This window comes from Clarias gariepinus, chromosome 5 (genome assembly GCF_024256425.1).
Source record: "Clarias gariepinus isolate MV-2021 ecotype Netherlands chromosome 5, CGAR_prim_01v2, whole genome shotgun sequence".
NCBI lineage: Eukaryota > Metazoa > Chordata > Actinopteri > Siluriformes > Clariidae > Clarias > Clarias gariepinus.
Genome location: NC_071104.1, coordinates 33,701,507 through 33,721,925, shown reverse-complemented (window position 1 = coordinate 33,721,925; position 20,419 = coordinate 33,701,507). Strand labels below are relative to the sequence as shown.

Sequence of the window (20,419 nt, the reverse complement as noted above, 5' to 3'; positions counted from 1 at the left end):
GCAGCAGCAGCCGAAAGATTAACAACAACATCATTTCAGCTGCAGTTCTTTGGTTTCTTGTTCAACGTGTCCATGTAATATAAAACACCGGATCAGCCTTAACATAACGGCCATTGGCAGGCGAAGTGAACAACATTGATCACCAAATATACACCAGCGAACTGGTGATAGGATCATGGGCACACAAGATTCACCCATGCATGCACAGGACCAAAGGCCAGATTGTCCAATATGATCTCACAGGAAAGCCAATGCAGCACTAATTGCTGAAAAAAGGCAATGCTGGCCATCACAGCCGGTCTGCAGGAGGCTCAGCAGGCAAAGAGCCCAAGGCCACCAACCAAGCCTCTTAACTCTAAACCAGATCCCAATCCGATAGGACAGTGGTCCTCAACCATCGGGCTGCGGACCAGTACTGGGCTGTGGATGATGGTACCAGGCCACATAGAAAGAATATGAAAAAACTGCATTTTTAAATCATTTATTTTGTTTTCCTTCCTTGAAAAATGAAATACGCCCACATGGTGAGGCAGCAGATGCGACTCTGAGACTGTCAACGAAAGAAAGCGTCCTACTTAAATTGCGGGTTTATCACAACAGGTGATTCACATGCTCCAACCCTGCTCTGTATAATAGATATAGCCTTAAACGTGTGTTTGAGATGACTTTAACTCTGCCGAGTTTCCTGGATTAAAATCAAGGTGGAATATCCTGAGATCGGCAAAAAGGAATCCAAAAACCTTGCTTCTATTTCCAACAACATACTGTATCTCTGTAATACGGGGTTGTCTGCAGTGATAGTACTGAACTAAATTACGGAGCAGACTGGACATAAGGAATACACTTTGGGTGTCGTTGTCTCCCATTACTCCTACCGGGAAAAGAGCTCAGGGCTCACACTGATTCTGCGTTATGGTGTGTTGTATTAATTATGCATTTTATTATACTTTGTGAGATGGCCTGTCTCTGTCCATGGAAAATGATCGTACATGAAACTGATCCGTGGTGCAAAAAAGGTTTGAGGTCACTGTGAAAGAGCAAGCTGGACAAGCAAGTCCATTCCACAGAGGCCCCACCTTGCAACCCACAGCGGCAAAAGGATCTCCTGCCAACATCCTGGTGTCAGACAACACAAGACACCCCAGAGACCCTGTGGAGCCAATGCCACCCTGGTGACACAATGGGAAAACCTAAGTGGTTATACTGTTAATGGTTTTAATGTTATGGCTGATTGGTGTAAACTTCCATAGGGTTTCCATAGGGTTTCCCTTCAGGATCAATGCGGCAGCAAATTATGGAAAATGTTTTGGTTCTCCATTCTTTTAAATAAATAAACGAAATGTTTAATACTGACCTTTTATATTCTGACTGATGAAGTTATTTTTAGATCATTCATCTGGACCAAATAACAACAGTTTGAAATTGTGTTTTCAGCGCCTTGAAATGATTTCACCCAAATACGGCTTGACACATCTGTTATTTTTACATGACATTTTAGGTGCAGGTCGTTTAGCACAGCAGGAATGTGCAACAAAAACGTCTTGGTAATCTGCAAGTCCTGTTGCATCCGCTGTTGAAAACCAGCTAAAATAGATTAACATATAATTTTATACGTATAACATTTGATGAATGACTCATAATCCATTCCAAGCAACTGAAAATTAAGTGTTTTTTTTTTTTTTTTGGTCAAAGGTCCTAACAGGAAGTTAATCTTGCTCAACCTTCCCGAACCAAACACTAGTCATTACATAAGGTAACACAGTGACGGTATACACCGTCCATATGCTACCAGTTTGGTGAACTACACCGGTGTCACGCCCAACAGACGTGTCAAAGTGTTTCGTAAGTAGAGGTAGCTCCTTAAAAGATGCCAACAAATATCTCAGAGACTGACCATGATCATTTCCAGTCCACTTGATGCTTATCCAGCTTGTTCGCACTCTCAAGACGTGTCATTCGAAACACTCGAAACACACTACTACTACAGACCCAAACACTCACCGCTGTGCCAAACAGAAAAATGTCCAGGCCTCTGAAGTGGTGAGGAAGCTATCACCCTGAGTACATTTTGGGTGCTTTTGCGTTCAACAAAAAGCATGTCAAGCTCCGGGCCTTTGACAGCCCCTTACTCTGGACCCTATACACACAGGCGGTTGGAATGTTTCGTACTGTAAACTCAATTCTCAGCTCTGCACTCTCACAGCTTTTCCCGGACCCTCTAAATGCACGAGTCGTGTCTTGATAATCCTGTTTTGGCAGACGAGCTCTTTCCTAAATGTCTGTCCTTGCTGGAATATCCCATTCTGCTTATCATCAAGCCATCGCAAAATGCCTGAGCCACACTCCTAAACCCACAGTGATGTGGTTCACTTCAATCACTCTTCAGGTCTGGGGGATTCAGAGCTTAACACATAATCTAAGGAATGAGAAAAAGGACAAGCATGCTGGCTGACGTGCTTAAATTATAACCACAGCATCACAGTGTCACGAGTTTCTCCCATTCCAGATCAAACAGCCATGATCATGTCCTTTTGTTTATGTTTTTTCATATGCCTTTGTTTTGGTTCTGGTCCTGTCATGTCATTTCTCGGTTACTGAACAGGCCTGCACCTGTTCTGTCTTTATCTGTCTATGTATACTTTATAGAATTCGTAACTTATCGTCTATACAGCCTTGTTCTCTATACAAGGTCGCGGGGGCTTGGAGCCTATAACCTATGGAGCCTATGTTGAAACCAACAAGCACCTGCCTTTGAGCTTTAAGTTTCTAACCAATCGTATGTATGAGAGCGGATTGCTTTAACCAATCACAGCACAGAAGGCGGGACTTCTTAACCTGACAACCAGGTTTGCTTACAGTGTTGCAATTGTATTGTTGTTATTATTTTCATTATTTTGTCATGTAATAAACAAAAAAAAATGACTGTTCTTACATTGACTTTAACCCAAATATACAGAACTCTCACCTGTCTTGACAAAAGGTATTGTTTTTCGTATTGTTGTGTCTTTTTTATCACTAGAAATAAAAACAAGCATGAAAAACTTTTTATTCTGAACTCTTCCCCACTGCTAAAACTTAGTTAGGGTTTTAAATACGATTGTTATAAAGTGCTGACACTGGAGACTCCTTCCATCTAACAATTTTACCATATGTTTCACTCATACATTTCACACATTTTTTATCTGTATTGTGAAGTAACCACTGCAGTGAAACTTCGGATTGCGAGTAACGCGGTTTGCGAGTGTTCCACAAGACGAGCAAAGATTTGTAATAAATTTTTACTTGAAAAACGAGCAAGTCTTGGTTTACGAGCACCTAATATCATGTATCATGCATGCGCTTGATTAAAACTGAACAAACGGTTATTCTCTCTCTTGCGCTGCGGAATTGTAGGTAATCGTCTCCCCTGCTGGGTCTTAGTGCTCGTCTTCCACTGTATAATCAACATCCGTGCGCGTGTGCACTGTTTACTGTAACACTGTGACCACGTGTGTGTGTGCAAAACGTAAGCGTGTGTGTACAGTGCGCATGTACTGTTTCTTATAACACAAGTGTATGCATGTGTATAAAGCAAAAGCAAGTCTCATTAGAGATTAAAGATCCATTTTTTCTCTGGTCTACACAGAAACACTGCTCTGTTGCGATTGTTTTTAAAGGTAAAGTGCAGGTTCATTTTTTTTTTGTTTTGTTTGTTTTATTTCACAGCTGTGATTCCGTTAGAATGCGCTCACGCAAGTGTCATTAACAATGTTCCCTGCTAATTTTTTCGATTAAACAGTTTTTCTGTTAATGTGCACGCACATTACAAACACAGACACACAAAGCCTGCGCACACAAACGGAAACACTTATCTGTCGGTATTTATTTTTACTTTTTTAAAGGTAAAAATGTAAGTCGCTCTGGATAAGAGCGTCTGCCAAATGCCTAAATGTAAATGTAAATGTAAAGGTGTGCATGTTAATTTGTTTTATTTTTACTTTATATTTTGTGTTAATTATTTTTCATGTATTTATTTTTTTGGGCTGTGGAACGAATAATTTGAGATTTCATTAATTCCTATGGAAATTTAATTTACGAGTGTTGGAATACGAGCCCGCTTCTGGAACGAATTGTGCTCGTAATCCAAGGTTCCACTGTATATTGTATAATTTTCTGTTGTTACTAAAAAAACTAGGAAGATAAATAATCAATTTAAAACTGTCAGAAATGTTAAAAAACAATCTACACTTTCAAACACTCAGAATGAAGTATTCAACAGTGCTGGAAGAGTGACAGGCTCACATGTTGGTTTTGAGACTATGTGTGTGTGTATGCGTGAAGAAGACAGGGTTTTATGTGGCAGTGTTTCCAGCCTCCTCGTCCTCACTGTGAGGAGCATGTGGTTAGTGTTGTGAAAGTGTTCGGGACGTCACACAGCTGTGCAGCAACTGAATGAATCAGCACGGCTTTTATCCCAACAGAAAATATCACTCACTCTTAAACACACGCATGCACACACACACACGCACACTCGCATGGCAGCTGTGCACCAGCACACTGAACACACGCAACAAGCCTTTCCAAACCAATCAGAGCAGAGAAAAGACACACCACTTGTCAGTGGCATGTCGTGTCAGCGGGCCTGTTTAGAAAGCTGTCAGATCCGATCCCGCCATCTTTACCTCGGCGCCATTCGCTAGCCTGCGCCCGCGTAATGAGACGCAATAAGACACGTAATGAGACGCAAAGTAAACATGTCGCTTTTCATTTAACGTGATGGCTCGTTTAAGGGGACGGAGAGACAATTTCTGTATTTGTTATTCAAACGGGGTCCAGATTCTTTTAGAAGGAAAACACAGACGGTCATGGAAAGACAAACAGAAATACTAGACTACAGTCTGGTATATAAAACAAGGGTCAGGTTTGGTGTCTCTTATACCTCTGTGGACACACACACACGCACACAGGCAACCACTGTACCCCTTACAGTGCCAGTTTCTGTATTTATTTTTTATCAGTTAAATGTCAAGGCTTAATTTGTACACACAATCCTTTAACACACAATCAACACCACTTGCACATTACAGGAACTCGGCAGTCCTGACCTCACCCCAAGCCATTTTCACATATTTGGGAAAATTAATGGAGTTCCCAGGAGGCCAGCGTTTCAGTTAAACAGTCTAACTGATCATGGCTTGGTGTCCAAGCACTAGTGCAACATCGTGATAAGTGCATTTATGTAGCAGCGGATTTTAAAGAGAAATAAAGGGAGTTTTTACTCTTATAACTGTGTTTTGTTATTCTGCACAATCAAAAGTCCTGGTTTGACTTGAACAACCCTCATATATGCGATTGGTGTGTTTTATAAACTAGTGCTGTGTCTAGAAAAGAGCTGTGCCTGGTTCTGTGACCAAAATTTTTTTTTTTTTCACTGTGCATATGCTTTCTGTTACTTTCAGTAGTGAGTTGAAGGGCAAATGTTAGCCTTCATGCCAAAGGAAGATCACGCACAAATGGTAAAAAAAAAAAACACAAAAAAAACATAAAAGATATAATTTCATGCTTTTGCTGATCTTATGGTCCTGCAGCTAAAAACTACCTAAATACTAAAAAAGTATTTTTTTTTAAGATGCAACGAAAGATGCAGCTGCTGTTCTCACACACACTTGGACGTTTTCCACTTAAAAAAATATAAACAGCAATCTGAGGTCAGATAATAAGTCCTTGACATTTATCGCCCATTTAGGTATAAAGCAGGCAGAGAGAAGGAGAGAGTAAGAGAGAGAGAAAGTGAGAGAGAGAGTGAGAGAGCATGGATGTTGATCAGCATAGATGCTCCAAATAAAGGTTCAAACCTATTGCTTTTTAGGTTGTATTTGTAACACTGTGTTTGGTTCATTCATTCAACGTTATCTCAATGTCATTTTATCAAAGTATGGTTGACGTCATCGCAATATCGTTACAACAGTCATCCAACATTAGGGGGTACTGCTGGAGTTTATATACTGTTAGATCCTCCAGAGTTTCCACAGAAGGAGGTCCAGATGAGGAACGCTTTAAGGTTTTTAGTTTTACACAAAATACTTCTCAACCGTCTAAGTTCTTAACAAGTAACATAAGTGAAAAACGATCTTCATTATGAGAATACTTTAAAACAAATATGGGACCATTATATTAGCCCGGATAAAATAGGAGGGTTGAGGCTGGCGTGAAAAGTAGGTAGGTATTATAAATTGGTAATAAAGTCCATATTTCTAATGAACAAATTTATTAAAACTAATTGTGAATGAACTTTATTACACAGAAAAATAAAAGCAAAAAATCATTAAATCTCAATGTAGGCACCGGCCACTTTTTCTTCCTGCGGTCATCAGCTTTGCATGACAATTTTTTCAGTTGTCTCCGGATGTAGTGTTGCATTCATCCCTTTCACTGTACGACACCATTTCCACACTTCATAGAGTGCTGCGATCTTAGCTTGCTCTTGAACAGTAAAGCGGTCGGCCATTTTATAGAAATCCTATTTACTATCGTCTATTTAGAGACTGTTTTCACCATGACTCCAGTGATACTTCAAGTTGTATAGCCGTTAAATGCTGCGTAGTGAGACAAAGATTTTAGGCATCTCTGCAAAATGGGGTTTCAGACTTCTATACTGTACTGTAGCAGCTGCTGCTCTTCATTTTGTCCACATTTCCGCAGATCATCTTTCCTGAAGAAACGGCGGAAAACTAAACGCTTGTTGTGGGTCTCTGCAACCTTTCAGAAGGAAAATCTATAGAAGAACCTCTCGAGACGGGCAACAGCATAATCACAAACTGTTTCTTAACAATCAGGCTTATTATAGGGATTGTGTTTCTGTAACACGAGCACTGTGAATAAAAACACTGCGTTGTTTTCTTTGTTTAAAAGGAGCCAAAACCTGACCAAGACTCTATGATCGCAGGGATGATGATTTATGAGCGGGCTTTCTGTGGCGAGGCATGTGCGAGAGACTATTCTTTGTGGGAATGATAACGCTAGGTTATGTCAGCATCCGAGATTTTTTTTCAAGACCTAAACTTGGCTGGCCTTCGTTGGCCGAGTGAAGTGAAGGGCTACGGGATTTTCCCTCTGACAGCAGTGTTGACTTTCTTGACAGATTTGCTGATTATGGTGGTCAAGCGGGAAGCAATAGAGGAAAATATGACACGGTTGGGATTTAATATGTCACATAATAGATAAACACCTAGATGGGCTGCCTTTTTTTTACAGTTAAAGAAAAAGTAGCGACTCGAAAAACGATATTTTATATTCTCCAAAACAGGAGTGAAACAGGAACATCGCGAGCATGTTCTTACTCCCTGAAGGTAATCTTTAAATAACAGCATGGTATGAAGCATTTTATTTTCTCTTACACTACAGTAATTTGCCAATTTCAATTATTTATGTGATATTAAAGAATGGTATTTTTAAACCATTTGTAGCTACATTTAAAATAGTGGGACATCCATACCACAAGTTAGTTTTTGTTTTTATGTCCTCTACATACAAACATTCGAGTTACACTTTCAAAGATACGTGGAAGTTATATTACATGTCTGGCATACATTGTTACATGCGTGCAGCGTGCATCCCAGGATGTCTGGGAGCAAACGGCAGTAAAAGCAGAGTCGATGAGCAGGTACTACAAGGTGAAAAGATGGCAGACAATGCTCGTAATTTTAATATGAATTATTCAACAAGAAAGAAATCATAAAACATGTTATTTTTATACTGTGTAGAGCCAATTGTCTTAGTATACTAGTATCTAGACAATGCATGTTAGACTTCCGAACAAATTGGACTTACGAACGAGCTCTGAGAATGGAACTTGTTCGTATGTAGGGGACTTCAGTGAAAGCAGGGATACATTGGGAAAATATTATTTCAGTAAAAATAGTAAAAGTTCTTTTTTTAAATTTCTTCTTTTATTTTATATATTTTTTAAAATAATACTGTAAATAAAATGTAAAGCCTTAAACCCAGCAGAAATTTTTGCTTGTCAAAACATTACAGTAAAGTTAATAGTAAAGTTAATTTGGCAATGTTATGGACATTAGGTCAACGCTGATATGAAGTTGTGTTTGAAAGTTTGAAATTTTTATTATGAAATGATGTCGGAAGAAAGTTGACTTCATGATGATTATATATATGCCCCTAAGACAGTGTTGCAAAAACAACTTCAAACCAATATTACCATCAAATTGATGACCTGAATGAGATTCAAACTCTGATCACTGCGCTGAGAGAGAGCTGTGTTTATCATTAGACCACTGGGGAACATAGTGGTAATAAAGTTCCTGCATGTAAACAACATTGAGCACCACAAAAAAGTACTGGACAACAGCAATGGACCAAAATATTACCTTGGATAGCAGCCAAAAGGATTTAAAAATAAAACACGTAGCTCTGTTTTGTGGACATGGACTTGATACAGTTTGTATGCTGTGCAAATACTCTATTACTGTACATTAATTTGGGAGATAAGATACACCTCACGATGAAACAGAGAGGTAACATTACGACACTAGATGCATGACATGAGACACTCACGCTGTGTGCGGGAAGCCATTGTGTCTGTCCCAGAAGTCTAAACCCTGTTAGAAACTTAATGTAAGGGACCATGGATGTGTTCGGATGTTGTGCAGATGGATGTTACAGTAATCGACTTGAAATCCAGGCATTTCGTTGTTTCGAGGTTGTGTTCATGGGTCGTTTAGTCAACACTATCTTAAAGTCATTCAAACTTTTAAAATTAACGTTGTCCTGATGGTGGACATCATCGCAATGTCATTATAACTGTATTACAATAGTCACGCAATGTACTGGAAGCATTCTGTATGGGAAGTCACTGAAAAAAACATGTTAATATCTCTCTCTCCACAAGACCTCTTGGGTGTGCTGTGGTGTCCGGCACCAGGACTCTGGTGGCGGATTCTTCGGGTGCTGTCGGTTGAAGGTTGGGAACTTCATGGATCGGACTTGTTTGTCCAGAATATTCCATGGCTGCTCATTCGGATTGGGATTGGGGGGGTTTAGAGGCTAGCTCGGCTCAGCTCAGCTAACTTTTGGCTCTTTGCCTGGTAGGTCCTGTGCACTACATGCTGTGGTTTTCTGGTGCCTCTCTATCATGACATTCTAGTGGGCTCAGACCGGACAGGTAAGGCAGCAGTGCTGTTCTTGGCTTGGTTGCTGTCTTTAGCCATGTCCACTTCTGCCATTTCAAACACATGGTACATGATTGAAAATGTCAATGAGGGAAGGTAAATGATTTTGCAACAGCAATTCGGTATAATAGACTGCAGATGGTGATATAGACGCTACTGTATCTTTTTTAAAAGTAACCGTAATAAGTAATGACTGCTTTTAGTAGAAATATATTACAATAAAAAGTATGGGACAAGTGTGCCAAACCATGTCCTGATAGAAAACTTTAACAATTTCACATTTTTTTTATCTTTTTATGCACCATATCAAAGATACAAGTCCCGTTGTACAAATTCCTACAGAAACAAATCCTTAAACATACTGTGATTTGTCTTGGAGCCAGGATTACTGTAAGAGCTCCTGTTAGACTATGGACACTTTTATTCTATTAATCTTCTCTGGCAACTGTATTAACGGATGAATTCAGAACAGGTGAGGCTTCAGAAGTGCATCTGGCTCGTTGTCAAGACTGCAGCACGCCCTGGATATAAGCAAAAGCAAAGCCCTCTGATTTCAAATCTTCAAGATGTTGGGTTTGTCTTTCGGGCCATATGGAAGTTGCATGACGTGTGAAGACCCCTCCTAAAGCTGTGCACAGCTGTTTTTTGTTACCAATGTGCTTCATGCGTGTGAGTCTCGTAACTGGAATCTGCGACTACAACAATCTGTATTCATAACCACATCGGCAGTTCGTACAGGGAAAAAAAAACACGTTTCTTTCAGCTAAAGCTCATCAATGTCATCTCGTTTTACTCTCCAAATTAAAGAACCTCATAGCAGGGTATGAAAATGTAATTTAAATGACGTGCTTTGTGGCTTTTATAACCAGAATGATCAGGATCTCAGTTCAGAAAAATGTGCAATGGAGCGTTGTTTTCCCTCGACATCATGGTTTTGTAGTTTTTCACAGAAACGGTCATAACCCCAATATGGTTAGCTTAGTCAATCCAAGTATAGTGGACAGTAAACCTTCAGGTTAATTGGAGCTATGAGCAAAACTGTTAAACAACATGAGTATGAAACACTGTAAAATTAATTTATCTATTATTGGCTGTCACATTCCCAGTACGTCCACAAAAATTGGATGACCGCAGTAAGAACGCAGTAGAAACCAGTAAGAACATAGTATTGTCTCCCTTGGCATGAAGTTGCTGTGCTCTTTTTGTTTTAAAAAAGCCTGGTGGTTAAAGAACTTAATAATTAATTAATAATAATAAAGGCATAGTAACAATGGCATTGACCAGTTAAGGGTGTAATTCGTCTAAGTGACATACAACAAGCACTGGATAGTGTTCCCAGTATGTTGTCAGTACTGGAATGTCTCACAATAACCCCTGTAGGTTTGTGCTACTGCAATGGAAGGTCCCAGCCACATTTTAGAAGACCACGAAGAGTTCATATTATGTTCTTCCGGTGCTCACCATGATTAAGGCACACATCAAGCAAGTTATCGGCACATCTACAGTATGTTACATTCAGAGAATTTAGTATAAATACTGGATCAAATGTCTAATCCCATCAGTTCATGATAAAAAGCATTGCTCATGCCAGGGTATTTATGCCAACCCACTGGACGCAATGACAACATACCGTAGTAAGCAGGTGATGAGTGCCACGTAAGAGTGCGGTGCAATCTGATCGGACTAATACTAGTAATAATGCCGTTCAATCTCATTGGTGAGAATATGATCATGTGATCATACCTGATAGATGTTAAGCTTATGTACATGCCCACAGTAAATGTAAATGTAAAACAGGCGCTATTTAAATTAGAAATTATCCTGTCCCTGCTTGAATAACATCAAGAAAAGTTCTCAGAACAACAAGCTATGATTGTAATGCATGCTTCATGTCTCAAATGCTGGCCCTCCAGGAACTCCCTTAATAGCCCAAACATGTAGAATGGCTTGGAGCGAAGTCAGGACTGTACGAAGAATGTGGCAATTACTCCCTAACGAGTTCCTGTAATGTGCACGTGCAAGATCCAAGCTTAGCTGCAGGAATCTGTGAGGGCAACATACAAGAAGATTACAAGAAGATTAGTGTACCCAGGGCAGGCTTAGTAACAATTACCCTTGTACGGTTGTCTACAGTAAACATTGGTGCTGCTATAATGAAATATAATGCTTTTTTTTTTTTTCAAACGTCCTTGCTGGAGTGTGTGACGTGACGTCATGTGCAGGTGCGATGGATCGCGTACCAACCAATAGGGTGTCGGAATGGTATGTTTATACTTCTCATCCAACCACAATCAAATTCGCTCCATCCGGATGGCGCGATTTATCCGGATGTTTTTTGTTTGTTTGTTTGTTTTTTGAATGACAAGCTGAAATAAAATAGGAGTAACAAGGCTATTTTTAAAATGTAAGGAGTAGAAAGTACAGATAATTGCGTGAAAATTTAGGGAGAAAAAGTTAAAAGTTGTCTGAAAAATAATTACTCCAGTAAAGTATAGATACCCAAAATTTCTACTTAAGTTCACAGGAATGACCGCAGTCTGAATGCACACATTTCTGGGGGCAGGGGTAGCTCCGAGGTTCAGGCATTGGCCTACGGATCAGAAAGTCCCAGGTTCAAAGCCTACGACCACCAAGTTGCCACTATTGGGCCCTTGATGCAAGGCCATTAACCCTCAACTGCTCAGATGTATAACGAGACAAAAATAATAAGGGCGTCTGCCAAATGTCTAAATATACTCCGAGCCACCACAGCTTCCTTTAAAACGTTTGCACCATTTAAATGTTTTACTTATGGTTAACAGACTCACCATTTACAAATCTGTAAATGTCAATCAGTTTTACGCCTTCATTCAAGAGGCATTTAATCACATGTCCCGGTTTGACTTGAATGCCCCTCATATTATATTTATTTAAAATAAAAATGATTCAACTCGAACTTACATCAAACACTAGATGCAGTCACGCCTTCCATTTCTCTCCCCTTTTGTGCTGACTTCACACGTCTCCCTCCATAAACAGTATATATAAAATGCAAAGAAACTGCACTCATGTTATATTGTATCTTTAGACCAGTTTAGTAAAGTTTTCTGTGCAGTCTAACCGAACCTAGAAACAGATGCAAAAAAAGAGGATGTAGAGTTTATTATTTATTATTACAGGTGGTGGTGAAAAAACCCACAAGTATTTGATGTCTGCCCATAGCGCATGTACTGTGGCTGAAATTCTATACAGCACTGCTCTCGCTCTAGACCACTCAATACTCCTCACAACTCCTTCATGGTTCAAAATCTTGAAGTGGGGCTGAAGGGGCCATGCTTGGTGAGCAAATCTGACAGGGTAGGACAGACGAAGCCCAATTTTAATGACCACCATGAAAGGTATGAAAAATAGCTGTGTGTAATCTGCCTCAATTCGGATTAGTGCAACCCAGCCACACACAGGTCAGAGGATTCAGTCAGACTTAGTGGGTGGTGTCCACAAGAATGCATCTGGCGACCACCCACATATGACATGGAGCTATCTTGATTAGAGATAGGGTATCTTGATTGATGAGAAGATGGGGGTCAGGTGTGTTGACAGTTGTAGATGAAAACTTACTTTGAGAATATGGAACATCGGTTGAATTTAAGATTGGATCAATTTGTGGGACAGAAAGTTGTGGACCATGGGGGCATTCATGACTTTCTCATGAAATTGAAATTGCTTCGATGACGACAGCGTGTTTACGGAAGCAGTTGGGGGATTCATCGGGAAACTAGCGGATGATACTGTGGAGAAAAAGACTATCAAAACGTTTCCCAACCAGAAGCCGTAGGTGGATAAAACCATCCGCGACGCTCTAAGATCTCGCACCTCTGCCTACAATGTGGGACTTGTGTCGGGGGACATGGACCGTACAAGGCTGCGTCATATAACGTCCGGAAGGCAGTAAAAGAGGCGAAGCAGCGTTACAGGAGAAAACTAAAGTCACAACAGAGAGCCTTCAAAAGAGTGAACACCAGGAAAGCAGCAAGACCAGACGGCATCTCAGGTCATTTTCTCAGAGCCTGCGCAGACCAGCTAGCACCTGTGTTTACAGAGATATTCAACCTCTCTTGAATTATCTCAGTTGGTGATCCCCACATGCTTCAAAGAGTCCATCAGTGTTCCAGTCCTGAAGAAACCTCAACCTGCTTCTCTTAATGACTACCGCCCTGTAGCCCTTACCTCAGTAGTGATGAAGTGCTTTGAGCGGCTGGTCAGAGACTTTATCATTTCTTCACTACCCGACACACTGGACCCACTACAGTTTGCATACCTCCAGAACTGCTCCACAGATTATGCAATCTCTCATCTCCTCCACACATTACTCACTCACCTGGACACTCGGAAAGGAAATTATGTTAAAATGCTCTTTATCAACTACAGCTCAGTATTTAATACCATAATTCCCTCCACACTCACCACCAAGCTGGAGCACCTGGGACTCAACTCATCTCTGTGTCAGTGGATCTGCAACTTCCTAAATGGCAGACCACAGGCAGTAAGGATGGGCTGACATGTTTCAGCCTCACTTACTCTCAGCACTGGAGCCCCCCAGGGTTGTGTGCTGAGCCCCCTGCTGTACTCTTTGTACACCTCTGACTGCGTGGCCACTACCAACTCCACCGCCGTCATCAAGTTTGCTGACGACACTGTTGTGGTCGGCCTGATCACCAACAACGATGAGTCGGTCTACCTAGAGGAGATTAGAAATCTGGAGAACTGGTGCCAGAGGAACGATCTCCTCCTGAACGTCAGCAAGACAAAGGAGCTGATAGTGGACTTTGGTAAAAAGCAGGAGAGGAACTACCAGACCTCTCGGTCGGAGAGAGTAGACAGCTTCCGATACCTTGGTGTTCACATCATGCAGGACCTGTCATGGTCCTGTCACATCAACACTGTGGTGAAAACGGCCCGACATCGTCTCTACCACCTCAGACGCTTGAGAGACTTCAGACTGCCCTCTAAGGTGTTCAGAAATTTCTACTCTCGCACCATAGGGAGCATCATGACGGGAAACATCACAACCTGGTTTGGAAACAGCACCATGCAGGACAGACAATCTCTACACAGGGTGGTGCGATCAGCTGAGCGCATCATCCGCACCAAATTCAAATTTTATTTGTCACATACACAGTCATACACAGTACGGTATGCAGTAAAATGCTTACACGACCGCGGGTGACTTTAAAAGAAAAAAAAATAATAATAATTTAACAAGAAATAATAACGAGAAATAGAAAAGAAGCAAATAAATAAATAAATATCTTAACTATAAGAAAGTAGAACAAAATATACAATTGTGCAATTGAGCATTGTAGCTCCCAAGCTCCCTGATCCAAGCTCCCTGACCTGCATTTAATCTACAGCAAGCAGTGCTGGACCAAGGCCAAGAAGATCGTGAAGGACCTTAGCCACCCCAGCAATGGACTGTTCTGTCTGTTGCGGTCTGGGAAGCGATTCCGCTCCCTGAAGGCCAGTACAGAAAGACTGAGGAGGAGCTTCTTCCCCCAGACGATAAGGTCTCTCAACCACAACCACACCACTATGCAGAACTACACAATATTTTCATAATTGGTCAAATCTATCAATCTTCTTACATCCATGAACACTATGGACAATTACACGCTCACCTTCCTTCATATATACACTACATGTCGTACGTTACATCCTGGACCATTGCACAAAGACACTTTAATAACTTTGCACACCTACCTTCACAACTACACTACATTTTACAGTTTTACGTTTACATCCTGGACCAGTGCACAAAGACACTTTAATAACCTCTGCACTAAGACACTTTGCTCTATGCATATTTGCACACACCGTACAGTATATTTCAATTTGCACAGTATATTTCTATTTTGTACATCATATTTCTATTTTTATTTTTAGTTCTATTTTTTCCTAGCACATTTCTATTTTTATTTTTAGTTCTATTTTTCCTAGTTTAATTTAATTTTTTAATTTAATTTCTATCGTATTTCTTTTATTCATATTTATTTCTTATTTTTAAAATTTAACTCTCTTTTAGGGTCAATGGCAGTCGTATAATGCATTTCACTACATTTCGTACTGTGTATGTTTGTGTATGTGACAAATAAAATTCGAATTTGAATTTTGAATTTGAGGTCTAATACCATCTTTTAAACTTCCAACATTGACAATCTGGACAATCAAGGACACTATGGACACATTCATACGCACTTGCACTATATACTTATACCTTAATTCCTGGACCATTGCACAAGACACTTTAATAAAACACTTTAATATGTCACTTTTTATGCATATTTGCACACCCATAGTCACTTTCAAAAATTTTCTATATTTCTATATTGTAATATTTTTATTATGCCCTTATTTGTACAATAGATTTTACTAGTTAAATTTATTTTCTTTCGTATTTCCTTTTATTCGTATTTATTTCTTAGGAATAAGCTTTTATTTTTAAAGGTCACTGCTGGTCATATAAGAATTTCACGCATATCGTACTATAAAATAAAATTTGAATTTGATTTGAATTTGAAATTGCTAAGATTTCTCATGAAGGAAAGTGTAAAACTGAACAGAAGACGTCAAACAAAGTATGGGTTCTTAGCTGCAGTAAAACATTTGAATGGTGAAAAGGAGGAGACCATATGCCTGTAAATGACGATCCCGAGTGAGGTGGCTTAAAGATCATTGTGACCATTCCTGTGAGCATTTAGTGAGTGAAGATTCTGATTCTTGAAATTTAATGAATAACTTCAACACCAACTTTCATTTAACCAACGACTCACCAACACCACTTGCCCCATACAGTCCTGAGCTTGGTTTAAGCCATTTCCACATGTTTGGGAGTTCCTGGGTGGCCACAGTTTTAGATATGAAGCAGGCAGTCCGACTGTGGCTTTAACATTCTGAGAAAACAATCTACCCATCATCAATAAAACACTGGGATTAGTGCATTAGTGTAGGAGGCGATGGTGTAGAGAAATAAAGGGAGTTTTTACTCTCATAACTTTGCTCAGTTATTCTGCACAATAAAAAGTTCTGGTTTACCTTGAACACCCCTTATAGATATAGTTGGCCTTAAACCCACACAAGAATAGCTCCTACAAAATCAAGAGTGGCCAGTTGAGGTGGTTTAGGTACTTTAGGTAAACAGACACCACATTGTTGGCTCGTGGTAAAGCTGCATCAGGAATATCAAAATAGATAGAAACAACAGGCCAGATCCAAAACTTGCTGGAGAAATTATATCCTACTGTTGGCTTCAGAATATCTCGGGGAGCCAAAATCTGTAGCTGGGGATAAAGAAACCTGGACCGACCTTCTCAGCTTGTTGTCACTGAAACCGCAACCAGAACAGTTGGAAGAACAATGAATGAATGGATTGAATGAATGCATACACTGAACATTTGGAAAAAAAACTTTCCACCCTGACTTGCCAACCAGCTTACATTCCACTGGTGTTACCGAGTGGCCTTCAGAGCTTTGGATAATAGAGTGATGAAAGCGCAGTGCCATCCTGAAATTGGTACTAAATTGGAATCAGTCATCCTGGTGAAGATAACACAATCCCAAAGATAGATTAAAAGGAATAAAAAACATTACAACAACCATTTAAATTTGAACAAAGTACACCATGAAATCCATTTATCCATTTTGCATACCGTTTATAATATAAACAGTGGCAGGGGGCCTTGAGCTTATTCCAGGGGACTAGGGACTCCCTGGATGGCAGACAACCCATTGCAGAACACACTCACACACATTTACTTGTTAAATTATACACTACGGACATTCTACGGATATTTTGGAAACATTATTTAGCCTGCATGTGGTTGGACTGTGGGAGAAAGACAGAATACCCAGAGGAAACCCGCCAGGCACAAGGAGAACATGCAAACTGCATGCAGACCAGAGGCAAGATTTGAACACCAACACTGGAGCTGCAAGGCATCTGTGCTAATCGCTAAGCCATTGTGTTGCCGGACCATGAAATGTAACATGACATTTCTATCCAGTGAAGGTAGAAAGCCTGTGAAATTTTGCTCGATAAGATGCTTAAAGAAGATAATGGAGACTAATATAGATTAAAAAACAAGCTCTCCAGAACCTGGTGAGATTTCCACACTCTGTTGGAAATATATTAAAATTTCCTTTGAATCTGAGGTCAGAATGAAACAGATTTATGAAAATATTTGCACGTAATCACTGCCATTTAAAGGTCTTGAGGTCCCCCATAAAGCTGTTCCTTACATTTCCATAAAGATCCATGAGGTCAGTCCCAGAGCATCGTGAGAGAGTGAGGCATGAGAGAGAGAGTTAAAGTTGATTCATGACTCACTCAGTTCATCTGAGCATCATAGTAACCCATGGGCCACTTATCAAAATCAAAGCCAAAGATTAATTGCAGATGTCATCATGCACCGTCCAATGGGATTTTAAGTGCAGCCCAGGGCGGGATGTCATTATTTATAAACAAACCATGAAGAACAGAGCTTTATTTCCTTTAAAGAGTCCAGAGATCTGCATGTAAGTAACTGGTATCTATCAAGAGCATTGATGAGTAAGAGCTCGACTTTTTTTTTTTTTTTTAGCAAATTAAGAAAAATAAAAGAAAACCAATCTAGAGGGTTTCTGATTCAAACACACACACCGCACCATCACACACTTGTGCTTAGCACAGTAATACTGACCAGATGGAACTCGTTTTCACTTCATTTTTCATTCTGTTAACTCTCAGCAGACACATTGAGAGCAAGGCTGGCGTTTTTAATGATGCCCGAGTTAGCAATGAACACTATTCTATAACAAAAATAAATGTATAAAAAGTGATTCGTTTAAAGGACCCATAGTTTACTATTTCATTAACAAGTTAAGGTAGATCTCAGAGCATACGTGTGTGTGTGTGTGTGTGTGTGTGTGTGGGTGTGTGTTTAGGCTCCAGGTGAAATACCCCTTACATCAGTGGTTCCTAAAAAGACAAGTGTCCTACATGTTTTAGTGCTTTTCCTGCTCTACCACACCCATTTAAACTATATAACATGCTGTTAATTAGATAATTAGTGGAATCAGGTGTGCTGAGAGCTGAGAAATCTTTAAAATCTTCAGAATAGTGGTCCTTTAGGATTAGGGTTGGGAACCACTGCCTTTTAATACCTCAAATCGATTTGTTTCATTCCTCTACTACATGCACTGTAAGTGTCTATGCAGAGCTAAGCAACAAGTGTGTGGGGGTTCTTCTTATATGAGGTCACATTAAGCGGAAAATATAATTTAAGCCCAAACCAACACAAAAATAGAGAATGAATGCTGGATTTTTTTGGGGGGAATTAAAAAATTTTTTTTTTACCGATTTTCCCCATAATTTAGGTGTACCCAATTCCCACCCGTTATTAGGTCACTCTCCTATCATGGCTTCAACTACTAATCAGGGAGGACGAAGACTATCACATGCTTCCTCAGAGCCATGTGACACTGAGCAACTGCATCTTTTCTAACCGCTCGCCCACGTGGCGTAACACACTCGGAGGATAGCGCTATCCGTTTCTTTCGCTTTCATGAGCTCACAGACACCCATGATTGGCTAGAGCTGAGATTGATGTGAGAGCGCTAGATTGCATCTTATCCCTCCCCTCTGAAAGACCTCAGCCAATCAGCTCTTTCTAAGCTCTGGGCTACAGCATCCCCGGGATTCAAACTTGTGACCGCTGCACCATTCAGGGGCCTAAATACCTAAAAAGAGAATTTTCCACTTTAAAATTTAAATAAAAATCAAGTTAATTTATCAATCTTAGTGAAGAAGGTGTGGCCTTCATTAATCTAAATTAAAGAGCTGTGGCCTTTATCAATCTCAGTGAAGAAGGTGTGGCCTTCATCAATTTGAATTAAAGAGGTGTGGCCTTTTATCAATATCAGTGAAGGAGGTGTGGCCTTATTAATCTAAATTAAAGAGGTGTGACCTTTATCAATTTTAGTGAAGTAGGTGTGGCCTTTATCAATTTCAGTGAAGGAGGTGTGGTCTTTATTAGTCTCAGTAAAGTGGGTGTGGCTTTTTTCAGTCTCAGTGAAGATGTGCCCTTATCAATCTTAATTAAATATGTGTGGCCTTTATCTTTCTCAATTAAAGAGGTAAACAAGGTGTGGCCTCTCCACCTGTCAATCTTAGTGGAAAAACGTCATGGTGTCTTATTTGTCATAGCTTTAATTTAAAATTAAAATAATCTGCAAAATAATCAAACATAACATAATATGTATTAAATTGATCTTTTTATGCACTGGAATAATGATCTGGAATTGCTTTGGAACACTCAAAGACCATATCAATTAAAAGTGAAAGACGGCCAGCAGACAGTGAAAGTGCAATGCAATGCATAGAGGAGTACCTGCTGCACAGCTGCTATCCTTTCCGCACTTTTCCGTTTTACATGCGAAGAAGCCATTAGTGGCCTTTTCGAAATAATGAGGCTCTGAAAATGAACCGGAACCATGTAACCTGCCTCTAATGACCGTATAACCACAACACACTGGGTCGTTTAACAAACGCTGCTCTGAGCCGACTCGCAAACTTTAAAGTGTCCCTAAAGTACACGCGTTTTCCGCTGTGTGTGCGTGTGTTTCATAATAAAATGCAAACAACTTTAAGATAGGTAAGTCAAGTGCATTATTTTCATTTGTGTTAGACATGCTCACACAAAATATAGTGTGTGTTTTTTTTTTTTTTTTGCAATGCTCTAAGAAGACGGGCCGAAAGGACACAAGAAAGACAACTTAAGAGAAAGTTTGTGTTACTTGTTACATATACTCGAACAAGATTAAAAACTCCAAGAGACGCACAAGAGCAAGGCAAGTTGAACTACTTTAAGTTTCCATCTGACACACAAACAAGCCGTACGCATACGGCATCTACCTGTACCGTTCCAGCGCAACCAGTTCTGTGGTTTCGTCCCATTTCCCATCCCTTCTTACCTGAAGATGGGTCTGTGCAGAAGCTGCCTCTTAATGGTCACATATTGGTCCATTGACGAGTGTGTGAGTGTGTGAGTGTGTTCAAAGCGAGCTTGCTGCTCCGACTCTCTGAATCTCAGCTCACATTGCATTGTGTGCTCGCTCTGGCCCAGCCTCTCGCTCCGTCTGACAGAGAGGCCATATCACAGAGAGCGTTCCTCAACACAGAGAGGGGGGCGTTTTACGCTCAGTTATACACACACACACACACACACACACACACACACACG

At 40.2% G+C, this 20,419-nt stretch overlaps 1 protein-coding gene across 3 annotated transcripts in view; it reads right to left on the bottom strand.

Moving 5' to 3' along the window:
- Positions 1 to 20,419, bottom strand: part of pde1a (phosphodiesterase 1A, calmodulin-dependent) — a 99,439-nt gene that overhangs the window by 48,051 nt on the left and 30,969 nt on the right. Inside the window, exon 1 of one of the 3 annotated variants that reach the window (XM_053496151.1) lies at positions 20,151 to 20,279. The exons of the other annotated variants lie outside the window; for them this stretch is intronic. Coding sequence (XP_053352126.1) covers positions 20,151 to 20,203 — 53 coding nt within the window. The 5' untranslated portion in view covers positions 20,204 to 20,279. Of the gene's footprint in view, positions 1 to 20,150; positions 20,280 to 20,419 lie in introns of those variants that run through there. 3 annotated transcript variants of the gene reach the window in all.